Below are 20,611 nucleotides of genomic sequence, written 5' to 3' on the forward strand. Positions count from 1 at the left end.
ACTCCAGGGGATTTCACAGGTCTAATCCTGGGAAACTATTATTCCAAAGTGAGAATGAGAATCCAAATTTGGGACCCTGAAAAAGAAAAGTCTAAGATCAGGGAGACGCTCTAAAAGCAGAAGTAGGAGAGATGCTGGAATCCAAGTCTTGGTCTGACTTTCTTGCCAAGCCAAGATTTCCTGAAAAGGGCTAAGTTGTACTTTGACAATAAAGGTTTATTATTATTAAGCCATGAATCAGTGCCCGAGCGCTCACACCTTGGGACCCCAGCACGCCTTGTACAATCTTGGCCCAAACCCCCGAAAGCGGCAAATTGCTGCGGCCCGTAAGGAATTTTGGGCTCCCGGGACCGCCGGCGCCGCGCGCGCGCTCTCCCCCACCGCCCAGCGCGCGCACCCGCGGCGGCCCCGCCTCCCGCTCCCTCTCCGGCCCGCCCGGCGGGCTTCCCCTCCTCTTCCTCCTCCTCTTCCTCCGGCCGGCCATGGCGCGCTCGGCGGCGGCGGCGGCGGCGGGGCGGCTGCCCTTGGTGGTGGTGGTGCTGGGCGCGACGGGCACCGGCAAGTCGCGGCTGGCGCTGCAGCTCGGGCTGCGCTTCGGCGGCGAGATCGTCAGCGCCGACTCCATGCAGGTGCGCGGTCCCCGCGGGGGAAGCCGGGCAGAGGCCGGGCGCGCAGCGGCTCCGCTTCCCGCAGGCCCGGCTGTCCAGGGCGGCGCCGAGGGCGGCCGAGGGCGGGCGCCGCGTCAAGCGGGCTGGGCTGCTCGTGGCGCGGGCCCTCGCCCTTCGCCGGGCCTTCCGCCGCGGACCTTCCCGGCCTGGCCTCTCCACGCCCGCCGCTCGGCCGGCCCGGGAAGCTTCCGGCCAGCCCTTCTGAGTATTGGCGGCCGCCCCGATGGCTCTGGCTTTTATCGTTTTAGGTTGCATGTCTCGTTTATATGTAAAAATGGACTTTTAAAAAGGAGGCATGGCATCTGTCGATCAATCGGTCATTCTGGGGGGGAGGCTGTCCTCAACCCACGATGGTAAAGTGGCTTCTTGCCAACTTATTTGGTAGCCTGGGATGCGTCTGTATGTCTGCACGTGTGTGAAAATACAAAATAATATCACAATAAGGCTTTGTTCTTTCTTGTCTAACTTAAGTTGCAACAAGAAGGGGATTGCCCATTGCAGGTTGGGCTTGCTCTCTAGGACCGGGTCTAAACAGCCTCTTTGTGTTTTTTGTGCAACAGTTTTTCCCTCTAGGAACCCTTCAGACCTGTTGAACTAGCAGTCCCATCTTCTCCAATCAGCATGACCAGAGTGGACAATGCTCTTGTTGGGCAGGTGTCATCTCCTCCACCCCAGGATGATGGCATTTTAACCACCAATTTTGCCTCTGCTAACAAAAGTTTTGCTTGGTGCCTGAATGCTGCATCTGTTCAGATTAGGAGTGAGAGGCCTAGAGAAGAATCTGTTTCTTAGGTTGGGCATCTTCCTCACACCAATATAAGGAACATCTAGATCAGTGTTTCTCAGTCTTGGCAGTTTGAAGATGTGTGGACGTCAACTTCCACTGGCTTGGAGTTCAAATCCATTCATTTTCAATTTGCCAAGGTTGAGAAACCTGGCTTGAGCTGACAGGCACGCATGGAGCTGAGACTCTGGTAGCCTTGATAGATGATCTGGGCTATCACTTGGCTGGGAGGGTGCCCCACAGAGTTCCATATTGTCCCTCTTGAGATGACCCTGGCTGCCAGGAAAGGATCACCAGGCCGAGAGTTGCAACCACCAGGCTTGGCTTTGTTCCCTATTTTCTCTTCCTTCAGCAGAGCAGCCAGGATGCCTCTCTGTCATCAGAGTTTTAATTGCTGCTGATGTCTAGCCTTTAAATTCTCCTTGTATTCTTGTATTTTATTGAGTGATTACTGTCTTGGGTCCCCTCCTTGAGCAGACCAACAGAGTTGCTTTGTTCTTGCGGTTTCTGCCTGACCAGAAAGTCCTGGCCAAATTGGGTTTCTCCAGGTTTCATGAAGCAAGCAATGGTGCGGAATGGATTTCTAGAAAACATTTCAGACTACAGGAACCATTTGCACTTCAGTTTGAGATTCAGATCACACAGACTCATCCCCAACAGCCTGCGCCTGTCTTCAACCGTTTAGGGACCCAGGTGTTCTGTACCAGCCTGCTGCCGGCCCTGCAGAAAAGGCAGGGACAACCCCTTTTACAAGAAGGCAAGAGGCTGGAATTACGCCTGCCAAATTTATTGCTACAAAAACAAACGGAACAAGACAAACCAAGAAACAGGAGCTTTAAGAAACAGGAACTATCCAAGCGGTTGCCTTCAGCAAACCAGCCCTCCCACACATTCCCCTTATATAGAGTTCAGGGCGTGGCTTCTCTCTGCCTCCTTCCAAGGAGCCCCATTGCCTTCCTCTGTTTACTCCTAATTGATTGCCTCCTGCGTCGGGCGTCCTTGAACAGGGCCAGCTGTGGGTCATCTTCATCCACGCTGTCAGGCTCACACAGCTGGGTCTCCGTGGTGACCAAGTGGGAGGGGCCTGGCTGAGGGCTCTCATCAGCAAGATCTTCAACCCCCTCAGCAAGGTCTTCAACACCCCCCTCCTCCTCCTCGTCTGACCCAACTGCCGAACCCACAGGCTGACCCTGAATCACAACACCAGGGCAGAAAACGTCCTGCAGCCAAGAAGGCTCCACACCCATTTGCACTGCTCAGGTGACCCTGAGGACACAGGTAAACCTCCAAATGGCCCCAAGGACTCTCTAAAATCCTTCCATTCCCCACCATCCAGTCAGAGCTGAAGAAACTTTTTGGAGGAGAAGCAGAACGTCTTCAAAGAAAAACAAAAAAGTCCACTTGCCTCTTGGAAAAGCATCTTTGGGACCTGGATGACTGAGAATCTCCATAGAAAGAACTTTTATTTTCACTGGTATAAGGTAGACATTTCTTCCAAAGATATCCAGAAAGTAACAAGTGATTTATGTTCAGGTACTGTGTCCAAGCAACATGCTTAATGAGCTGTCCAGTTTCCAAATCCAGTTGCCTCCTGAAAAAGCACCTTTGGAGCAAGCAGTGACATCTTGTGTGATAAAATAGAATAGAATAGATTACCTTATTTGGCCAGGTGTGATTAGACACACAAGGAATTTGTCTCCAGTGCAGCAGGTCTCGGTGTACATGCAAAGCAAAATAACAACAACAACAACAACAATATAATATCAATAAGAGAGTGGTAAAGATAAGGATAATAACAATGCTACAGCAGTACGAAAACACTCTCTGGTTGTTTTGGCCTGCAATGCCCTGTAGCAGCGTCCTGAGGGGAGGAGTTGAAACAGTTTCATGTTCAGGATGGGAGTGATATTTTCTCAGCTCCTCCTTCTGACCCGTGCAATATACAGGTCCTTCATGGAAGGCAGGCTGGTTGGTGGCAGTTGTTCTTTCCGCAGTCCTAACTATCTGTTGAAGTCTGCACCTATCCTGTTTGGTTGCTGTACCAAACCAGACAGTTATTGAAGTACAGATGACAGACTCAATAATTCCTGCATAGAGCTGAATCAGCAGCTCCTGGAAGCAGTCTGAACTACTTGAGTTGCTGCAGGGAGAACATTTTTTGTTGTGCTTTGTTAATGATGGTTCTAATGTCAAGTATCCATTTCAAGTCCTGGGAGATTGTAGAACCCCAAAACTTGAAGGATTTGATTTCTGATGCCGTGCCGTTGAATAGAGTAAGGAGTTCTGCTTGTTTTGTGTCCTATGAAACAGCCTTCCCCTAGAAATGGATATGGCCCAGGCCCTGCGGGAATCTTGCAGAGTTCCAGGGAAATTGGAGCAGCCACTCCCCAGTTTTGGATTTATATTGTTTGATTGTGTCTTGTTTTGATTTGTTCTTTTTCCCACTCTGCCTTTGTATATCACTGGGGGTCTCTGTTTTTTCTCATCTCATTTTAATCCTTCTATGTGAGCCAGCTGGAGGAACAGTGCTTCTGTCCCAGGCCCTGCCCTTCTCAGCTCTTGCCTCCTTGCCTCCTTCCTTTCAGGCAAGAAAGATGCTGCGGCGGCTGAGGCAGCATGGCGCCTCTAGCCCAAGACTGGGACCTTCGTTTGTGAGCATCCTTCTGCTGAGGCTGCCTCCAAGGCAAGGCTGTCTGGTAGTTCTGCCAGCTGGGATTTCTGAACATTGAAGCTGCCAGTTAGGAACAAGATCATGCAAAACCCAGACCAGTCTGTGCTGTCTCCTGGCATTCAGTACCAAATCCCAGATTTGAATGGAGATAGGAAGGTGATGATAATGGAGAATTACTTTGCATATTCAAAGGTGCAGATCTTTCTGTAATAATATGTACCAAAGCAATCCTAAAAGGAAAGCCGACTCTCCTGGTCCTTGTGGTCTCATGACTGGCTGCCCTGAAGGATGGGTTGAGCAGATGATGTGTCTGTGTCAGGTGTGTGCAATTCAGTTGTGGCTCCTCAGTGCTGAGCAACAAGCAATCAATACATGCTTAGTGTTTGTGTCTTTGTGTTCTTTCAAATGTTCCGTGGCTACATCTAAAGCTGAACTATTCTCTGGACAAAGTGAATGGGCGTGCCAAAACACCCAGTGATGGGCGTGCCAAAACACCCAGTGAGTCGAGATGGCTCTGATGAGGGGAGCTTGCTTGTAGGTCCCAGCTCCGCAGACTCCCCTTTTCCCAGCCTGAGAAGGAATGTGGCTCCTCCCCGCCCCATAGGGAGTGGTGCGCCCTGCTGCTTAGGAAGAGAATGCTAGAGAGCCTTCTGGTAGCCAAATGCTCCAAGTGAACTGTTTCATTGGTGCACTATTTCATTAGGACATGTTGATGCAGGCAGACACACATTCTTTGCACAGTGCTGTACTCAAGCAGTCCTGAACCAGCATGTACATTCTAAGGGCGGGGGTGACATTCTCATCCTCAGCAGTGCCTTAAGAGTGACCCTTTGCTTGCTCTGAGACCTCCTGTGTCTTGAAGTGGTGAGCCAGCTGAGGTACAGGCTGGCCACCAGCATGAAGACTAGCACCGGCTGAATTTAATGCTTCATCTGTTTGTCTCTCCCTGTCTCAGGTATATCAGGGCTTGGACATCATCACCAACAAAGTTTCTGCCCAAGAGCAGAAGCTGTGCAAGCATCACATGATCAGCTTTGTGGATCCCTTGGTCACCAATTACACAGTGCTGGACTTCCAGAAGAAGGCCACCGCCATCATATCCTTTCCCAGAGACTGTTGGGACATGGGTGGGTTAAGTGCTGTGGGAGAAAACCACAAACAAGGGCTTATAAACCACATTATATCCAATTTGAGAATATGTTGGGGAGGATGAAAATGAAGGTGCTTCTGGCTGTTAGGAGAATTAGTAAAGAAATATGTTTGTGACCCAGGCAAAGAACGTGCAAATTGTGTCCTGCAGAATCCATACTTTTGTGATGCTGTTAGTGCATCAACGTTTCAAGAATAAACAATGCTAATTGAGAAGAAGGGGAAAATAGAGAAGAAAAGTAGGTCTTTCAAAATGTATTATTTTAAAGTTGTCAGGTATATACGTACGTACGTATATACATACATACATACATATATTTAAATGAGGCTCAGCTTCAAAGTTTTTCCATGTGTTCCTCAACTTTTTACATTGATGAGATTCTTGCCTCCCAGAAGATCCCAATTGTGGTTGGTGGAACAAATTATTACATTGAATCTTTGCTCTGGAAGATTTTATTTGACACCAAGGTAAGCCTCACTTTGTGACAAGTGGAAATTAATCCTTTGGTAGGAGGGATTTTGACTGACAGATGGAGACACAGAGTTTCATTAAGGTTATGTTAGTTTTTTGCCTTCCTATTGCTTGGCTGATTTCTGTGAGTTGTAAAGTCTTCCTTCCTTCCTTCCTTCCTTCCTTCCTTCCTTCCTTCCTTCCTTCCTTCCTTCCTTCCTTCCTTCCTTCCTTCCTTCCTTTCTTTTTCTTATAGAGCTGAAAGGGACCTTGGAAATCTTCTAGTCCAGTCCCCTGCTCAAGCATCTCAGACAGGTGAATGTCCAGTCTCTTTTTAAAAATCTCCAGTGATGGAGCACCCACGATTTCTGGGGCTGTTCCACTGGTTGATTGACCTCACTGTCAGGAACTTTCGCCTTAATTCCAGGTTGCTTCTCTCTTTGTTCAATTTCCAACCACTGTTTCTTGTCCTGCCCTCTGATGCTTTGGTGAACAACCTGACTTTGTAATAATGCCGCTTGGGAGGGGTGTGAAAGCCCTAATAAGCAGGCATATACATAGAATGAAGGCTACTGCTAAGCTTGTAAGCCGCCCTGAGTCTTCGGAGAAGGGCGGGATACAAATGGAATTAAAATAAAAATAAATAAATAAAAAAAACCTGGCCCCCTCTGCCCTGTTGCAGCCCCTCAGACACTGGAATACTGCTATCATGTCTCCCCTATTCCTTCTTTTCTTTAGACTAGCCAAATCCGAGTTCCACAGCCGTTCTTCGCATGTTTTGGTCTCCAGGCCTTTGATCATCTTAGTTGCTCTTCTCTGAATTTTTTTCGAAACTCTCAACATCTTTTTTGTGATAAGGTGACCAAAATTGGCTGCAGTATTCCAGGTGTGGTCTTAACTAGGGTTTTATAAAATGGTAATAATACTTTGCATGATCTTGATTATATGCCTCTGGATTGTATTAGCTTTTTTGGTTGCTGCTGCACACTGCTGGCTCATAGTCAAGTGATTGTCTACTAGGACTCCAAGGTCTCTCTCATATAAATCTAAATAAATAAATAAATAAATAAATAAATAAATACTGTTTTTGAACCAGGTCTCGCCCAATCTGTACTTTTAGCTTTGATTTTTCCTGCCTAAATGTAAAACTTTGGTTTTCTCCACATTGAAACTCATTTTGTTGGACAGGGCCCATTGTTCAAGTTTGTCAAGATCTTTTTGGATCCTGAGTTTGTCTTCTGGGGTTTTGGCTACTCCTGTCAGTTTGATATCATTTGCAAATTTGATGAGTTCCCCTTCAATTCCCTCATCTAAGTCATTGATGAAGATATTGAAGAGTACTGCGCCTACTGCGCCTAAAACGGAACCTTGTGGTACCCCACTGCTTACTTGTGGATGTAGTGCCATTGAGTACTACTCATTGAGTGTAGTTTGTTAGCTGCAGATCCATCTGGTGGTGATGTTGTCTATTCCACCTTTTCCTAGCTTACCAAGGAGAAGATTGTGATCTACCTCAGACATGTCAAACTTGCGATGTCATGTGACATTGCACAATGTATCGGGACTGTTTTGCCATTGCTGGCAATGGGGTGGGCGCAGCTTCTACGTGACATGTCCGGCCCGTGGGCTGGCAGATTGACACCCCTTATCTACCTTGTCAAAGCCTTACTGATACTACGTCCACTGCATTTCGCTGGCTTTCTTTCTTTCTTTCTTTCTTTCTTTCTTTCTTTCTTTCTTTCTTTCTTTCTTTCTTTCTTTCTTTCTTTCTTTCTTTCTTTCTTTCTTTCTTTCTTTCTTTCTTTCTTTCTTTCTTTCTTTCTTTCTTTCTTTCTTTCTTTCTTTCTTTCTTTCTTTCTTTCCCAAACAGTTGCAGGGTTCTGCCCTTTCTGAATGCCTTCAAAAATGTTTGGTTACAAAAATGTCACACATCGATGGCATAATATTTCTCCCCACGCTGCCTAATAGCCTGATATTTTTCATATGCTGCATGATTTATCCCTTGTTGGTGGCAATGATTTGTTCCATTTTCCCTGCCTGGGTTTGACATCTGGTGTTCTGCCTGCAAGCAAGCTGTCTTCCTGAGAGGTGGGCAGTACTGGGATGATGGTGGGTGGGTGGATGCAAGGCCTCCATTTTGAGTCTGATGTCCTTCTTGGACCCTTGCTAAGATCAGAAAAAGAGGATTTGCTAGCCTAGCTGCAGGTTGTCTCCCTTCAGCAGTTGTGTCATACTTTGGGGGAATCTGTCTTGTGTGTAATCATCCCTGTCTTTTCAGGGGGAGGCCAGGGGTCAAACAGTGACAACAGAAGAGTGGAAAGCTGGGCTGGAGGCTCTGGAGAGTCAGGAGCTACACCGTCGGCTGAGTCTGGTGGACCCTAACATGGCAACCAGATTGCACCCCCATAATAAGCGCAAAATAATCAGGTCAGTCGAATGGAGCCTGCAACAGGGACAGCATTGGCCCCTGAAAATTAGAGGCTCATACCTAGAGGTGTGTTTTGTTCCCCAGATGCCCACTGCACCCAGAGGCTGGGTAGAGGTAGTCTCATTTTTTCCTTGCAGAATTGTAGAGTTCCTCCATTAATCGAGATTCTGTTTAATTGCTATGGGTTGTAGACTTGGAAGAATTCATTTTCCATTTTAGTTCACACTTTCTAGGTCAGGAGGGTACCTGTTGGCTGTGTGGCCCTGCCAGCCCTTTAATTTTCAGCCCTATAAGTCCACCTCAGTTGCCCTCTGATACGTGGTAACAGATGGCGAATAACAGCAAAGCAATTTCTCTCAAAAATGGGAAGTTGTGGTTTTTATCTGTTGCAGGCAAGCAAAATCCTTCAGCTTCTGTTACAGATGACAAGGAGACAAGAAGGTCAAACGACTCCACCTCCCTGGGAGAAGGGACTGTCAAACACCTTGTGGTTGCTAGCTGCTGAAAAGATGCCCTCCCTTACAATGAACCGGGGCTCTTGAAACTTGGTTGTTTTAAGACTTGTGGACTCCGAGAATTCCTCAGCCAGCATGAGCCCTGCAATAAACAAAGTGCCCACCTTGTTCTAAAGTCACCCAAGCCATTGACCATACAGGGAGGGTCTGCAGGACATGGTCCACGAAGTCACCATGGCAGCCACATACGTAAAAATGGGTGGACCTTTGGTTTCTCCTTGACCACAGCCTGCAGACATCCACCCACCCCAATCATGTATTCTTGAACTCTGCCAGGAGCTTCTCAGGCCCTTTGACACCCCAGACCAGTAATCCTCAACAGCTGTGATTGCAAGAGATCCCTCACAAGAAAGTCCAGATGGCAACAGCATACTAATGGGACAAGGTTTCAATTAGGTCAGGGATGGGCAACTGCGGCCCCTTTAAGACCTGTGGACTTCAACTCCCAGAATTCTGGGAGTTGAAGTCCACAGGTCATAAAGGGGACATAGTTGCCATTCCTGAATTAGGTGATTACAGCCACCATCTTGATTTTTAGACATGGTTCCCTGTTCCCTGAGGAAGCACCCACATGACCATGAAGCAGCAAGGTCGGAGCTGATCTCAGAATAACAGAGTTGGAAGACCTTGGAAGTCGTCTAGTCCAGCCTCCTGCTCAAGCAGCCTATACCGTTCCAGTCTCTTCTTAAATGTCTCCAGTGATGGAGCATCCACAACTTTTGACGTTGAGCTGTTCCACTGTTCTCACTGTCAAGAAAACTGTTCAGAGCCTCCTCTCTGGCCAGGCCATCAGCAGGCAGCACCCTCTGCCCTGAGGGCAGCAGCTCCATCACGCACAGCTGCCTGAAAGGCACGTCTTGGGCTGTGCTGGGTGGGGTGGCTGCTCTGGGATTTGCACAAGTTGTGCAAACTGGGGTTGCCCTACCAGACAGGCAGCTTTACAGCCGTGTGGGAAACAGGCTGTGGCTGGCCCTGGCTTGTCCTGCTCAAATTTCCCAACCTTACCCCACCCAGGAGATGGAGGAGGAGCCCCCCCCCCCGCTCACTTAGAGTGGGGCCGAGGCCAGACTTTCCTCAGTAGTCCTGGGATTTTGTTTGCATTTGCTCTGCGATGGAGTGGTGGTGGTCAGAACTGGCACACAGCAGCCTGAAGAAGGATCTTAGGAGGTTGGCACTGTAGCCAGCCTCTCTGCTCTAGCCTCTCCTCACATCTCTATGGGCATCCTGTAGATGCATTGTGATGGAGCTCTTTTAATTTATTTAATTTTTATGCCACCCATATCCCTTAATTTCTCCTGAGATTCTGGAGGCACTGGAAGGCTGGGCAGCTCTGCTAGGACAGCCTGAGGCAGACCCATGGCCTCTCTAGCTGAGCATGCAGTTCTAGGCAGATCCCTGGGCTGGAATAGTTGCCACCTTAAATTATTGTAAGACACCCCCCCCCATTGCAGCTTTCCAACCCTGAGCTTCTGCCCCAGTGGGAATAAGGAACTAACTTCATACGCATCCCAAGGCTAGGGAATGCCGCATGATTTGGAGAGAGTGGGAGACCTAACATCTGACCAGGCCCAGTTAATGGCATGTTGCTTTTGTGGTGCGACAGCCGTGAAAGCTATTCTGGAGAGCCCCTGGCCTGGGTCACATTTCTAAAGTGGGTTGATCCACATCTGATCTGCTCATCGCCCCAGTTGCTAGGATTGATGGCCGCCTCTTTGGAGCTTCTGCAGGGCTTGGTGAAAACATTGCTGTGGTTCCAGCTTCCCTGCTTGCTCCAGATGGTTTGAAGGGATTCCCATTGCCGGACATTGCACAATGTTGTCCTTTTCAGCAAGGGGCAAGTCTGGCCTTGTTGCTTCTGCAAGCATGTTTTTTCCTGATGTTTCTTTCCTCCTGGGTTTGGGTCTAGTGCCATCCTTTGCTCTGTGGCTGTAGCTGAGTACCCTCCAAGCCAACCCGCCCTGAAACTCTCTCTCCTGCAGGAGCTTGCAGCTGTTTGAACAAACTGGCATCCCCCACAGTGAGTTGCTGCGACGGCAGCATGAGGAAAAAGGGGGAGGACCCTTGGGGGGTCCTCTGAAGTATCCCAATTCTTGCATCTTCTGGCTTCATGCAGAACAGGCAGGTAAACAACAGGGAGGGTCTGATGACTAAGGCCAGCCTTCCTCTCTCAGGGTGAGGAGCAGGACCCTTCTGGCTTTGGCAGCTCCTTTTGGAAACGTGCCGTTTTATTCTCTGGTCATGCTGTGTGGTTGGCAGACATTCTCTGGCATTTGCTGCTGAACTGACTTTGGAGCAGACACCCCATCGTTTTCCAGAGCTTTTGTGTTATGTAGCCTGACTTTTTTGTCTGCTGGGTTTCCCTCAGTTCTGGAGGTGCGACTGGACCAGCGGGTGGATGTAATGATGGAGGCTGGACTGCTGGAGGAGCTGCAGAATTTTCACCAGCAATACAACAAAGAGAAAGTGGCTGACAAGAGGTGAGGCCTTGGTCCTGCTTGGAGATGGACATTGGCAAGGGAGGATGTGAATGGCAGAGCTGGCTTGGGAGGCCAGAGGGATCAACTACCTGAGGGATCAACAGCTGGCATGCTGGCAATGTTGGCCACCTGCTTCTCATCCCTTCCCCAGCCAGGATTATCAGCAGGGCATTTTCCAGTCTATCGGCTTCAAGGAATTCCACCAGTTCTTGATTTCTGAGGACAAGAGTCCAGAGGAGGACAGGCACCAGTTGCTGGACCAAGGTGAGGACTTGCTTGGGGAGAACCCTTCTGGAGAGCAGGCTGTGGTTTGCTTGATTGGCAGGCCTTTGGCGTAACAAGTGGGTCCATGTTCTGGGAGATGGAACACATTTTCTGGCATACTAAACTGCAGCTGGTCCAGAGGAAGTAAACAGGTTGTTGAGTAAAGAATTTGTGGTGCCTTCCTCTCATTAGTGTTTGTATTGGCCTGACTGGGCCAGGGCCAGCATCTCCTGGCTCTGCCAACTCTTACCCTGAACTCTTCCAGCCCTTCAGGCCTTCAAGACAGTGACCAAGAGGTATGCTCGGAAGCAGAACAAGTGGGTCCAGAACCGATTCCTGAGACGTAAGTCTTTCCTCCCTGTTGCTCTTTTGCTCATCTGGCACCCTAATCTGAACCAAAACTCACTCTAATGCGAGGGGTCTTTCCTGGGAAATGGACAATAATTGTAAGGGCTTGAACTCTTAAGCATGTGCAGAGTGCGTTCCTCTAGGGAAGATTTTATTCTGGAGAAGAGCACTTTGAGACCATCTGTGCCTGAGGGGCTGCCCTTTTGCAGCCCCTTAAAACCACCCCTTAAGGCACCAGGAAGGGGGCCTCCTGCTCACAGTCTTTTTCCCAGATGGACGGAGAGGCCCCAACTGACAGCTGTCCTCCCTGATCCAGTTAGCAGTGCTGGGGGGGGGAAATGAGTCAATCCCCCCTGCCACTGGACCGTACCGTACCACCTTGCCTCAGGCTCGGGGTGGTGGGGGTGGTAGTTGAAAGGCTGCCGGTAGGTTCAGGAGAAGGGCATGAAACCTGAGAAGTGGGTGGAGAGGAGGGAGACTGGGCCATGGCAAGGCCTTTTCCTGGCCAGGTGCTGAGCAGCCCATGCTCACTTCTCTGCCAGGCAGCCGACAGGTGTGGCAGGAGCCGGGCTTTGTGGTCAGGGAAATCAAAGGCATCACCTGCTCAGATTTTAGCATTGGGAGGCCTATTGTCCTGCTACTGTTTGACTCAGCCTGCCTGGCAGACATGGGGCACCGCCTTGAGAGAGGCTGCCCTCTCCTGTGATCTGTACTCTGGACAGGCGCACGTGGCCTTGCATCAGGCAAGACTGGGAGGACCAGTGGTCTGGCTCTCCTCCACCTGGTGTCTTGTTTTAAGCAGAAAGTTACCTCCTTGAGATGCCACCGTGCCTAGCTCACTGTAATCCTTCTCAAAACTCTTCTCTTATCAGTTCCCGCCCCCCCGCCCTTGGATAGCCCCAGCCCCAGGAAACGATGACGAGGATCTTTTTCTCCTCACTGTGCATCAGAAACAGTATAATATCAGCAAACCAATTAGCCATACAGAGCAATAAAGCAGAATGAAAAAGTAAAAAGCTTGAAAGAGAGACCCATTCAGGATAAATAGCTACCAGGAGGAGGGTCCAGTCCTCTTATGGCCGAAGAAACGGTGCCCATGCCCTGTGAGTGAGTTACCCAGGGGCCGATTGGCTTAGAGCCTTGGTGGAGCAGTGGGCTAATGCCTCCTTAAGTAACACCACCTGCCTGCAATTAGTGCAGGTTCGCATCCCACCAGGCTCAAGGTTGACTCAGCTTTCCATCCTTCCGAGGTAGGTAAAATGAGGACCCAGATTGTTGGGGGCAATTAAGCTGACTTTGTAATAATGCTGCTTGGGGTGTGTGTGAAAGCCCTAATAAGCAGGCATATACATAGAATGAAGGCTACTGCTAAGCTTGTAAGCAGCCCTGAGTCTTCGGAAAAGGGCGGGATATAAATGGAATTTAAAAAAATAATTAAAAAAAATGAAGAGCAGAGAGAAACCAGGTTGGGGTCGGGGCATGGTATCCCTCCGCCAGCTTCTCCTTTGGGGTAGATTGAATTTGTTGGAGGACAGCCCAGCAACAGCTCTCACCTCAAAGGAATTAGCAGTGTCTGCAAGTTCTATGAAATACAGCAAAGTCTTTCAGTATATCCTTAGCGCCTCCCGCAAACATTATGCCTTACTGGCTGTCCCTACTCATTTTACTGGGAGAGGAGCCTCCAGTCACAAGGATAAAGCCAATGATGCTCTTTTTTATGGATCCCCCCAGGTCCTGGTTCAAATGTGCCCCCTGTCTATGGCTTGGACGTCTCCGATCTCTCTCAGTGGGACAAAAGTGTGTTGGAACCAGCCATTCAGATTGTGGAAAGCTTCTTGAAGGTAACCACAAGCTTGCCCTGGAGAAGATTTTTCTCTGGTACACTCTGAGCCTGCCGATGATTGCTGTTCTGACTGGCTGCTGCCCTCTTGGGTCTGCAGCCTGGCCCCCTGGGACCCTTAGTCTGGAGCAGAGAGCCCCTTGTGCTCATTGTGTATCTTGTACCCTGGAGGAGGCCTAGGAGACGGGGAGTAGACAGCTCTGGGGAACCAGAAAAACCCAGCAGAGTTTTTTTCTTTTACCTACCCTAGTCAAGGTATTGTCCCATCCCTAGATTCAGGCCTCTGGCACGCTAAATTGAAAGATAAGTTCTCCTGCCCAGAGGAAACCATGATGAAGGCGCCAAATGTTAAAAGAGCATTACTGACATCTGGGAGGAGTTCGACCCTGTGACTCCGGAAGAGGTGGACAGGATTATGAGGAGGCTGAGCTCCACCACCTGTTTATTGCACCCGTGTCCCTCCTGGCTGGTTTATTCGGCTTGGGAGGGGACACAAGGCTGCCTCCAGGCAGTGATAACTGCTTCTCTGAATGAGGGTAGTTTTCCTGCCGCCTTGAAGAAGGCGGTGGTGAGACCCCTCCTCAAGAAGCCTGCCCTGGACCCAGCTGTTTTAAACAACTTTCAACCAGTCTCCAACCTTCGCTTTCTTGCGAAGGTTGTTGAGAGTGTGGTGGCGCAGCAGCTCCCTCTGTTCCTGGAGGAAGCTGATTATCTAGACTCGTACCAATCGGGCTTCAGGCCCGGGTACAGCACGGAGACGGCATTGGTCACGCTGGTGAATGATCTCTGGCGGGCTTGGGACAGGGGTTGTTCCTCTGTCCTAGTCCTATTAGACCTCTCAGCGGCTTTTGATACCATCGACCATGGTATCTTACTGCGGCGTCTTCGGGGGTTGGGAGTGGGAGGCACCGTTTTACGGTGGTTCTCCTACCTCCTGGGACGTTCGCAGTCGGTGTTGGCAGGAGGGCAGAGGTCGGCCTCGAGGCCTCTTGTTTGTGGAGTGCCTCAGGGGTCGGTCCTCTCGCCTCTCCTGTTCAACATCTATGAAGCCGCTGGGTGAGATCATTTGTGGTTTTGGGGTTGGGTATCATCAATATGCTGATGATACCCAGCTTTTTATCTCCACCCCAAACCACCCCAGTGATGCCCTCTCCGTGATGTCCCGTTGCCTGGAGGCGGTCCGGGTCTGGATGGGGAGGAACAGGCTTCGGCTCAACCCTGACAAGACTGAGTGGCTGTGTGTGCCGGCGTCTCGGGAGATTCAGAATATTCCATCGTTAATTATGGGGGGTGAGATATTACCCCCCGTGGATAGGGCTCGTAACTTGGGTGTGCTCCTAGATTCACAGCTCTCCTTGGATGATCATATAGGAGCTGTGACTAGGGGGGCCTTCGCTCAGGTTCGCCTGGTGCGTCAGTTGCGGCCCTATCTAGACCGGGATGCCTTGCGCACAGTCACTCATGCACTCATGACCTCCCGTTTGGACTACTGCAATGCTCTCTACATGGGGCTGCCCTTGAGGACTACTCGGAGGCTCCAGCTGATGCAGAATGCAGCCGCGCGAGTGGTGGTGGGGGCTTCCTGATACTCCCATGTAACACCTCTACTCCGTGAGCTGCATTGGCTTCTGGTTGCCCTCTGGGTAAGATTCAAGGTGCTGGTTACGACCTATAAAGCCCTAAATGGCATGGGTCCGGGTTACGTACGGGAGCATCTGCTGCCGGTATCAACTTCCCTTCGTCCAGTGCGCTCCCACAGAGAGGGCCACCTTAGGGTGCCGTCGGTCAAAGAGTGTCGACTGGCGGCCCCCAGGGGGAGGACGTTCTCTGTGGGCACGCCAGACCTTTGGAACCGTTTACTGGTGGAGCTCCGGACGGCTCCTGACCTTCCCTCCTTCCGACGTGACCTAAAAACATATTTATTTGAACAAGCCGGCCTGGTCTGATGGGTTTAGGGGTATTTTAACATTTTGTATTAATCTATTGAATTGGGCTATTGTATTTAATATTTCTTTTACTTTTTATATATTGTATTTTATTGTATTGCCCTGTACACCGCCCTGAGTCCTTCGGGAGAAGGGCGGTATAAAAATTAAATAATAATAATAATAATAATAATAATAATAATTATTATTATTATTATTATTATTATTATTATTATTATTATTATTATTATTATTATTATTATTATTTGTAATGGCATGGTTGGTCTCTGAATCACGAAACTTGGAATTCTTCTCTTTGGGGGTGGGGGCTTAGCTTCTGGGTCTTCAGCCTTGCTGCCTTCAAGGGACAGGGAAGACAAGTTGAAGTCCTCTTTGCCTCCGGAATGCTTCTCTCCCTGCTCCTCCCTGCCCCAGGGCCAGAAGCCTCCAATGGAGCCCCTCAAGCTGGAGCCGGTGCCAGCAAAGGACAAGCAGAGTTGCCGGTTGTGTGAGCTGTGCAGCCGAGTCATCATTGGGGACAGAGAATGGAGAGGTAAGGCTTATGGGGGTGGGGGAAGAGGAAGGATCTCCTTTCCCAAAGACCATTCCCACCTTTGCCTGAGTGGCTTTTGCAGGATCGTCTCCCCTCAGCTTGTCTAGCCAGGCAGGTGCTTGATAAGCCATGCTGCGAAGGACCGTTTGTCATGGGCCCCTGGCCACTCCCTTGCTTCCTCTTTGCTGGCAGAAAGCCAAGCCAATCCCCTTCCTGAACAAAGGAAGGGTAGAGAGCAGTGGGGAAGGCTTTTTAACTTTTTAAAAGTTAAAAAAAGAACATAAAGTTGATTTATTTGATCATGGCTAACATAGATCTGTTGTTATCTTTGGCAAGCCTTAAAAGATGTTTGCTGATCAGGACTGAAATGACCAGATTTTTTAGGATTTGTTTAGAGATAAGAGATGGGATATGGGAAGAAGAGAATTTATTGTATTTTAAGAGGTGAAAAGTTGACTAATGTTGTTTACACTTTTCTGATACAGGGGGAAGTCATTTCTTTATATATTTCTTTTCTTTTTCTCTACATATTTTTTCTTTCTATTTTCTTTTTGTTTCCTGCACCTTCTATTTTTATTTTTTTAGTTCATATTAGTTTTTTATCTTTATAGTTATAACTTTTATAACTTTACTGTTAATTATTTTTTAAAAATTAAACAACAGTCACAGATCTGGTTTTAACTATTCCATGCTAATGAAGTGGCAGTTCATAAATCCTTTTACCTTTTAATAAAATGTATTAGTCTGAATGGGTACTAACCGATTCCGCATGATAGTTGTTTTAAGTTTTTTAAATGTAAGTCTAAATGGAATTCAGTTGTGGTTAGAAAACAGAGCAGAAGGAGATGACGAGGTAGGTACGAATCATATTTGTAAAGTGTCCCTGTAGTAGAATGCTTACAGGGACTGTGCTGAGTCTTTTCTTCTATGGCAGGGCTTCTCAACATTGGTGACTAAGATATATGGACTTCAACTCCCAGAATTCCTCAGCCAGCTTGGAATTCTGGGAGTTGAAGTCCACACATCTTAAAAGTCACCAAGGTTGAGAAGACCTGTTCTAAGGACTTGAGTGTTATTTATGAGTGTTCAGAAATGGTGTTCTCATATTCAACCCACTTTCTTCTGTGTTGCATCAACCTTTTCACTTAATTCAGCCTTACCTTAGGAGTCCAGGCCATATAATTCCCAATAGCTGTTGCTTGGGACATACTGTGCAATGTGTCAGTTTTCTAATTGCAAGAAACTGAGTGGTTTTGGTGGAAAATACTTGACATTTTAAAATAGGGTAGTTCAACCTGCCTTCTCAAGATTCTTCTGCCCAAAACCAAGCTCACTGTGTAGCATAGACATGTCAAACACAAGGCCCGGGGGCCGGATCCGGCCCGCGAAGTGGTTTCATGTGGCCCGCGAAGCCATCCTGGAAACAGTGAGGGAACGGCCCCCACTGCCTTGGCCCTGGCCCAGAGACCCTCCTTCTGTCAGAGACCCTCAGATCTGTCCCACTCCTGCCCAGGCCCCCATAGGCACCCTTGATGCGAACGATGTAGAGCTGGCCACGCCCACCCAGTAGGCCATACGCACTCTAGCCACGCCCACCCAGTAGGCCACGCCCACCCTGGCCATACTCACCCGGCCCCTTGAGGGCAACCGCAATGCTGATGCGGCCCTCAATGAAATTGAGTTTGACACCCCTGGTGTAGCAGGTTTTGGATATTAGCCATTCTCTCTGGATCAGCTTAAGTTTAGAATGAATGATTTGCAGATTGACATCTTGTTTTGGGTAGTTGGGCCACAGGCAGAACATTTTCTCAGCTCAGAACCATACTACGGGTAGTCCTTGACTTACAACCACAATTGAGCCCAAAATTTCTGTTGCTAAGCAAGACAGTTTTAAGTGAATTTTGCCCCATTTTATGACCTTTCTTGCCACTGTTGTTAACTGTAAACTGTCCCACTGGTTGAGACAGCAAAGGAAACTCCTGGGATATCTTTTTACCAAGAGTAAAACTTTACTGAAAATTCCATGTGGGTACAGAAGTGGAAAAGCCAATTCTAACATTTTCGCGCATAAACAGCATAGGAAAACTTTTCCCCTGGTCCTCCCACTGTCCATTTGTCTAGCCAATTGGTTACGCTCGCATTGTTTTGGGAGTGGTCTCTCTGTCCCACCTTGCGTTACTAGATCTGTCTTAGGCTCCCCTCCCATTACTGATTAGCCAACCATGACATTAAGTGAATCCCTGTAGTTGTTAGGTTAGTAACACAGTTAAGTGAATCTGGTTTCTCCATTGAGTTTGATTGCCAGAAGGTTACAAAAGGTGGTCACATGACCCCGAGACACTGCAACTGTCATAAATGTGAGTCAGTTGCCAAGCATCTGAATTTTGATCAAGTGACCACGGGGATGCTGTGAGAGTTGTAAGTTGAAAAACAGTCATAAGTCAACTTTTCAGTGCCATTTAACTTCAAACGGTCATTAGATGAACTGTAGTAAATTGAGGATTACCTGTGTTATAAAGGTAATAGGGACGCGGTGGCTCAGTGGGTTAGGACGCTGAGCTTGTCGATCAGAAGGTTGGCAGTTTGGCGGGTTGAATCCCGAGTGCCGCGTAACAGAGTGAGCGCCTGTTACTCGTCCCAGCTTCTGCCAACCTAGCAGTTCGAAAGCACGTAAAAATGCAAGTAGAAAAATAGGGACCACTACGGTGGGAAGGTAACAGCGTTCCGTGCGCCTTTGGCGTCTAGTCATGCCGGCCACATGACCATGGAGATGTCCTCGGACAAGCGCTGGCTCTTCGGCTTTGAAACGGAGATGAGCACCGGCCCCTAGAGTCGGAAACGACTAGCACGCATGTGCAGGGGAACCTTTACCTTTAATTACCTGTGTTATGCATAATTATGCACTCCTATGTTAAAAGAGTTGTACAGTTTTATTTAGAAAAACAAGGTGGTTTGTCATTTCTGGAGCAAATGACTGACTGAATGACTCTCGTTGACAGCTCACTTGAAGTCTTGCTGCCACCGCTCCCACCTGAAGAAGTCCCAGCGCTCAGCCTTGGCCTCCCTCTCTGACGAGGGCTGTGGCGGCGGCAGCAGCAACTCAGAAACTCCTGCAGAGAAAACAGACCGACAGATGGATGGAGGCCAGTGAATCCTAGGCCCAGTCCTGCGTCTGAGGCACAGAGGATCCGGATCCCATCCCCTTCTGGCAGAACGGGCCGAAATGCAAAATGCAAGGCTTTCATCCTCCAGCAGCAAACTGTCCATGGCACTCCTCTCTTTAAAATCCTCTTTTCTCCTAAATGAAGGCAATATTTTTATATTTTGATACTGTGGGTGCCGGTGCCTTTTTCTTCATTACCAGGATCACAGCTCTCACTGATCTTGAGGGAGGCAAAATGGAGCTGGGGGGGTCTGCATGTAGCAGCCTTTGCTGCTGGTTCTGCTGCTGCTCTCAAAGTTGGTTGCATTTATTCCTGCCCAGGATCTGCTTCTCTGAGCCGGGTTGTCTGCAGACAAGTCAAAAAGACAAGACCAGAGTTGTAACTAGACAATTAAAACCCTTCCCCCTTTTGTTGCAAAATAATAAATTGGGGATTTCAATTTCAATTCAGTCAAGGTTACCATCTTGACTTCTTTTATGACCCCATGGATGCTTTTGACTCACATGAGCGACAAATAAAAAATATCCAGGCCAGAAAGGACCTTGGAGGTCTTCTAGTCCAACCCCCTGCTCAGGCTGGAACTCTATACCAGTTTAGACAGGTAGTTGTCCAATAAAATACTTTGGAGAAAATCACAGGAACATATAATTCTCATGTCAACGCTGCTAACATTGGGTGTTCATGCTTTGACAACAGATAGAAATGCAGCCATCTTTTCTCTTTTGCTTTTAGAGTTAAATGATGCTGGGAGGGGGGATGTGGATGAGAGTCCAGCTGGTCATAACAATAATAACTCAGCCTGGGAATTCAAGGTTGTTGCGCCCAGAGTTGATAAAGATTTGGCGGGCTGGATTTGGCGGGCACTTCAAGCTAATTGGGGAATGTGATTTATGACTGTTAATTGGAGGAGGGAATTGTGCTTTGCCCAGGGGGGGGAATTCAGTTTTTGGCTTTAGCTATGTAGTGCCGATACTTTGTTTCTCAAACAAAAGACTTTTTAAAGTAAACAATTCCTTGAAGTTCTTTTGAAGAGTCATCTGTCGGAACCATGACATCTCAATAAAAATCAGATAAAAATTCATTTGTTGGAAGTAAAGTCAGACAAAGAGTGCTGTAGTACCTTCAGGAGAAAGGGATTTATTTATGGCAAGAGGTTTTTGATATTAGAAAGCACCCCAGCAATCAGATGAACCTGAAACTTCAACTGGCAGGAGTGCTGAGGCAGGATGAAATTAAGACCCAAATGCAGTATAGCAGCTGAGGCTGCTTAGACAGGATCCTTAAGCCCAAAAGTGTATCTGAATTTCTGAGAAAGGGACAGGAGGAACCAAGGAGGGAATCTTGCCTGGGGGAGGGGGGGAAGAGGTCCCTAAG

The 20,611-nt window shown here is 48.4% G+C and overlaps 1 protein-coding gene across 5 annotated transcripts; it reads left to right on the plus strand.

Annotated features, from left to right (window-relative positions):
* The first annotated feature begins 472 nt into the window (after positions 1-472).
* On the plus strand, positions 473-20,306 carry TRIT1 (tRNA isopentenyltransferase 1). Of its 5 annotated transcripts, none has more exons than XR_014027338.1 (11): positions 473-629; positions 5,079-5,218; positions 5,641-5,740; positions 8,002-8,150; positions 10,646-10,788; positions 11,032-11,143; positions 11,295-11,407; positions 11,673-11,750; positions 13,487-13,596; positions 15,855-16,073; positions 19,073-19,199. XR_014027338.1 is itself a non-coding variant. In XM_081334666.1 (11 exons), the coding sequence occupies exons 1-10, from the start codon at positions 483-485 to the stop codon at positions 16,030-16,032; spliced, it is 1,284 nt and encodes a 427-aa protein (XP_081190792.1). In that variant the 5' UTR covers positions 473-482; the 3' UTR covers positions 16,033-16,073; positions 19,073-20,306. The 5 variants fall into 5 exon arrangements, 4 of the variants coding, with proteins under 4 accessions (XP_081190792.1, XP_081190790.1, XP_081190791.1 ...); XM_081334666.1 differs by having other exon boundaries at positions 13,487-13,595; positions 15,840-16,073; positions 19,073-20,306; XM_081334664.1 differs by having other exon boundaries at positions 15,956-16,073; positions 19,073-20,305.
* The last annotated feature ends 305 nt before the right edge of the window (positions 20,307-20,611 follow it).

The sequence above is a fragment of the Vipera berus genome (assembly GCF_964194415.1).
Source record: "Vipera berus genome assembly, chromosome: 9".
NCBI classification, from domain to species: Eukaryota; Metazoa; Chordata; class Lepidosauria; order Squamata; family Viperidae; genus Vipera; species Vipera berus.

Bases quoted from the DNA above. Each gene is read 5' to 3' on its own strand.
- TRIT1 (XM_081334664.1), top strand. From the start codon at position 483: ATGGCGCGCTCGGCGGCGGCGGCGGCGGCGGGGCGGCTGCCCTTGGTG. The intron at 630-5,078 runs GTGCGCGGTCCC...TCCCTGTCTCAG, and splicing joins TCAGCGCCGACTCCATGCAG to GTATATCAGGGCTTGGACAT. The intron at 8,151-10,645 runs GTCAGTCGAATG...TCTCTCCTGCAG, and splicing joins AATAAGCGCAAAATAATCAG to GAGCTTGCAGCTGTTTGAAC.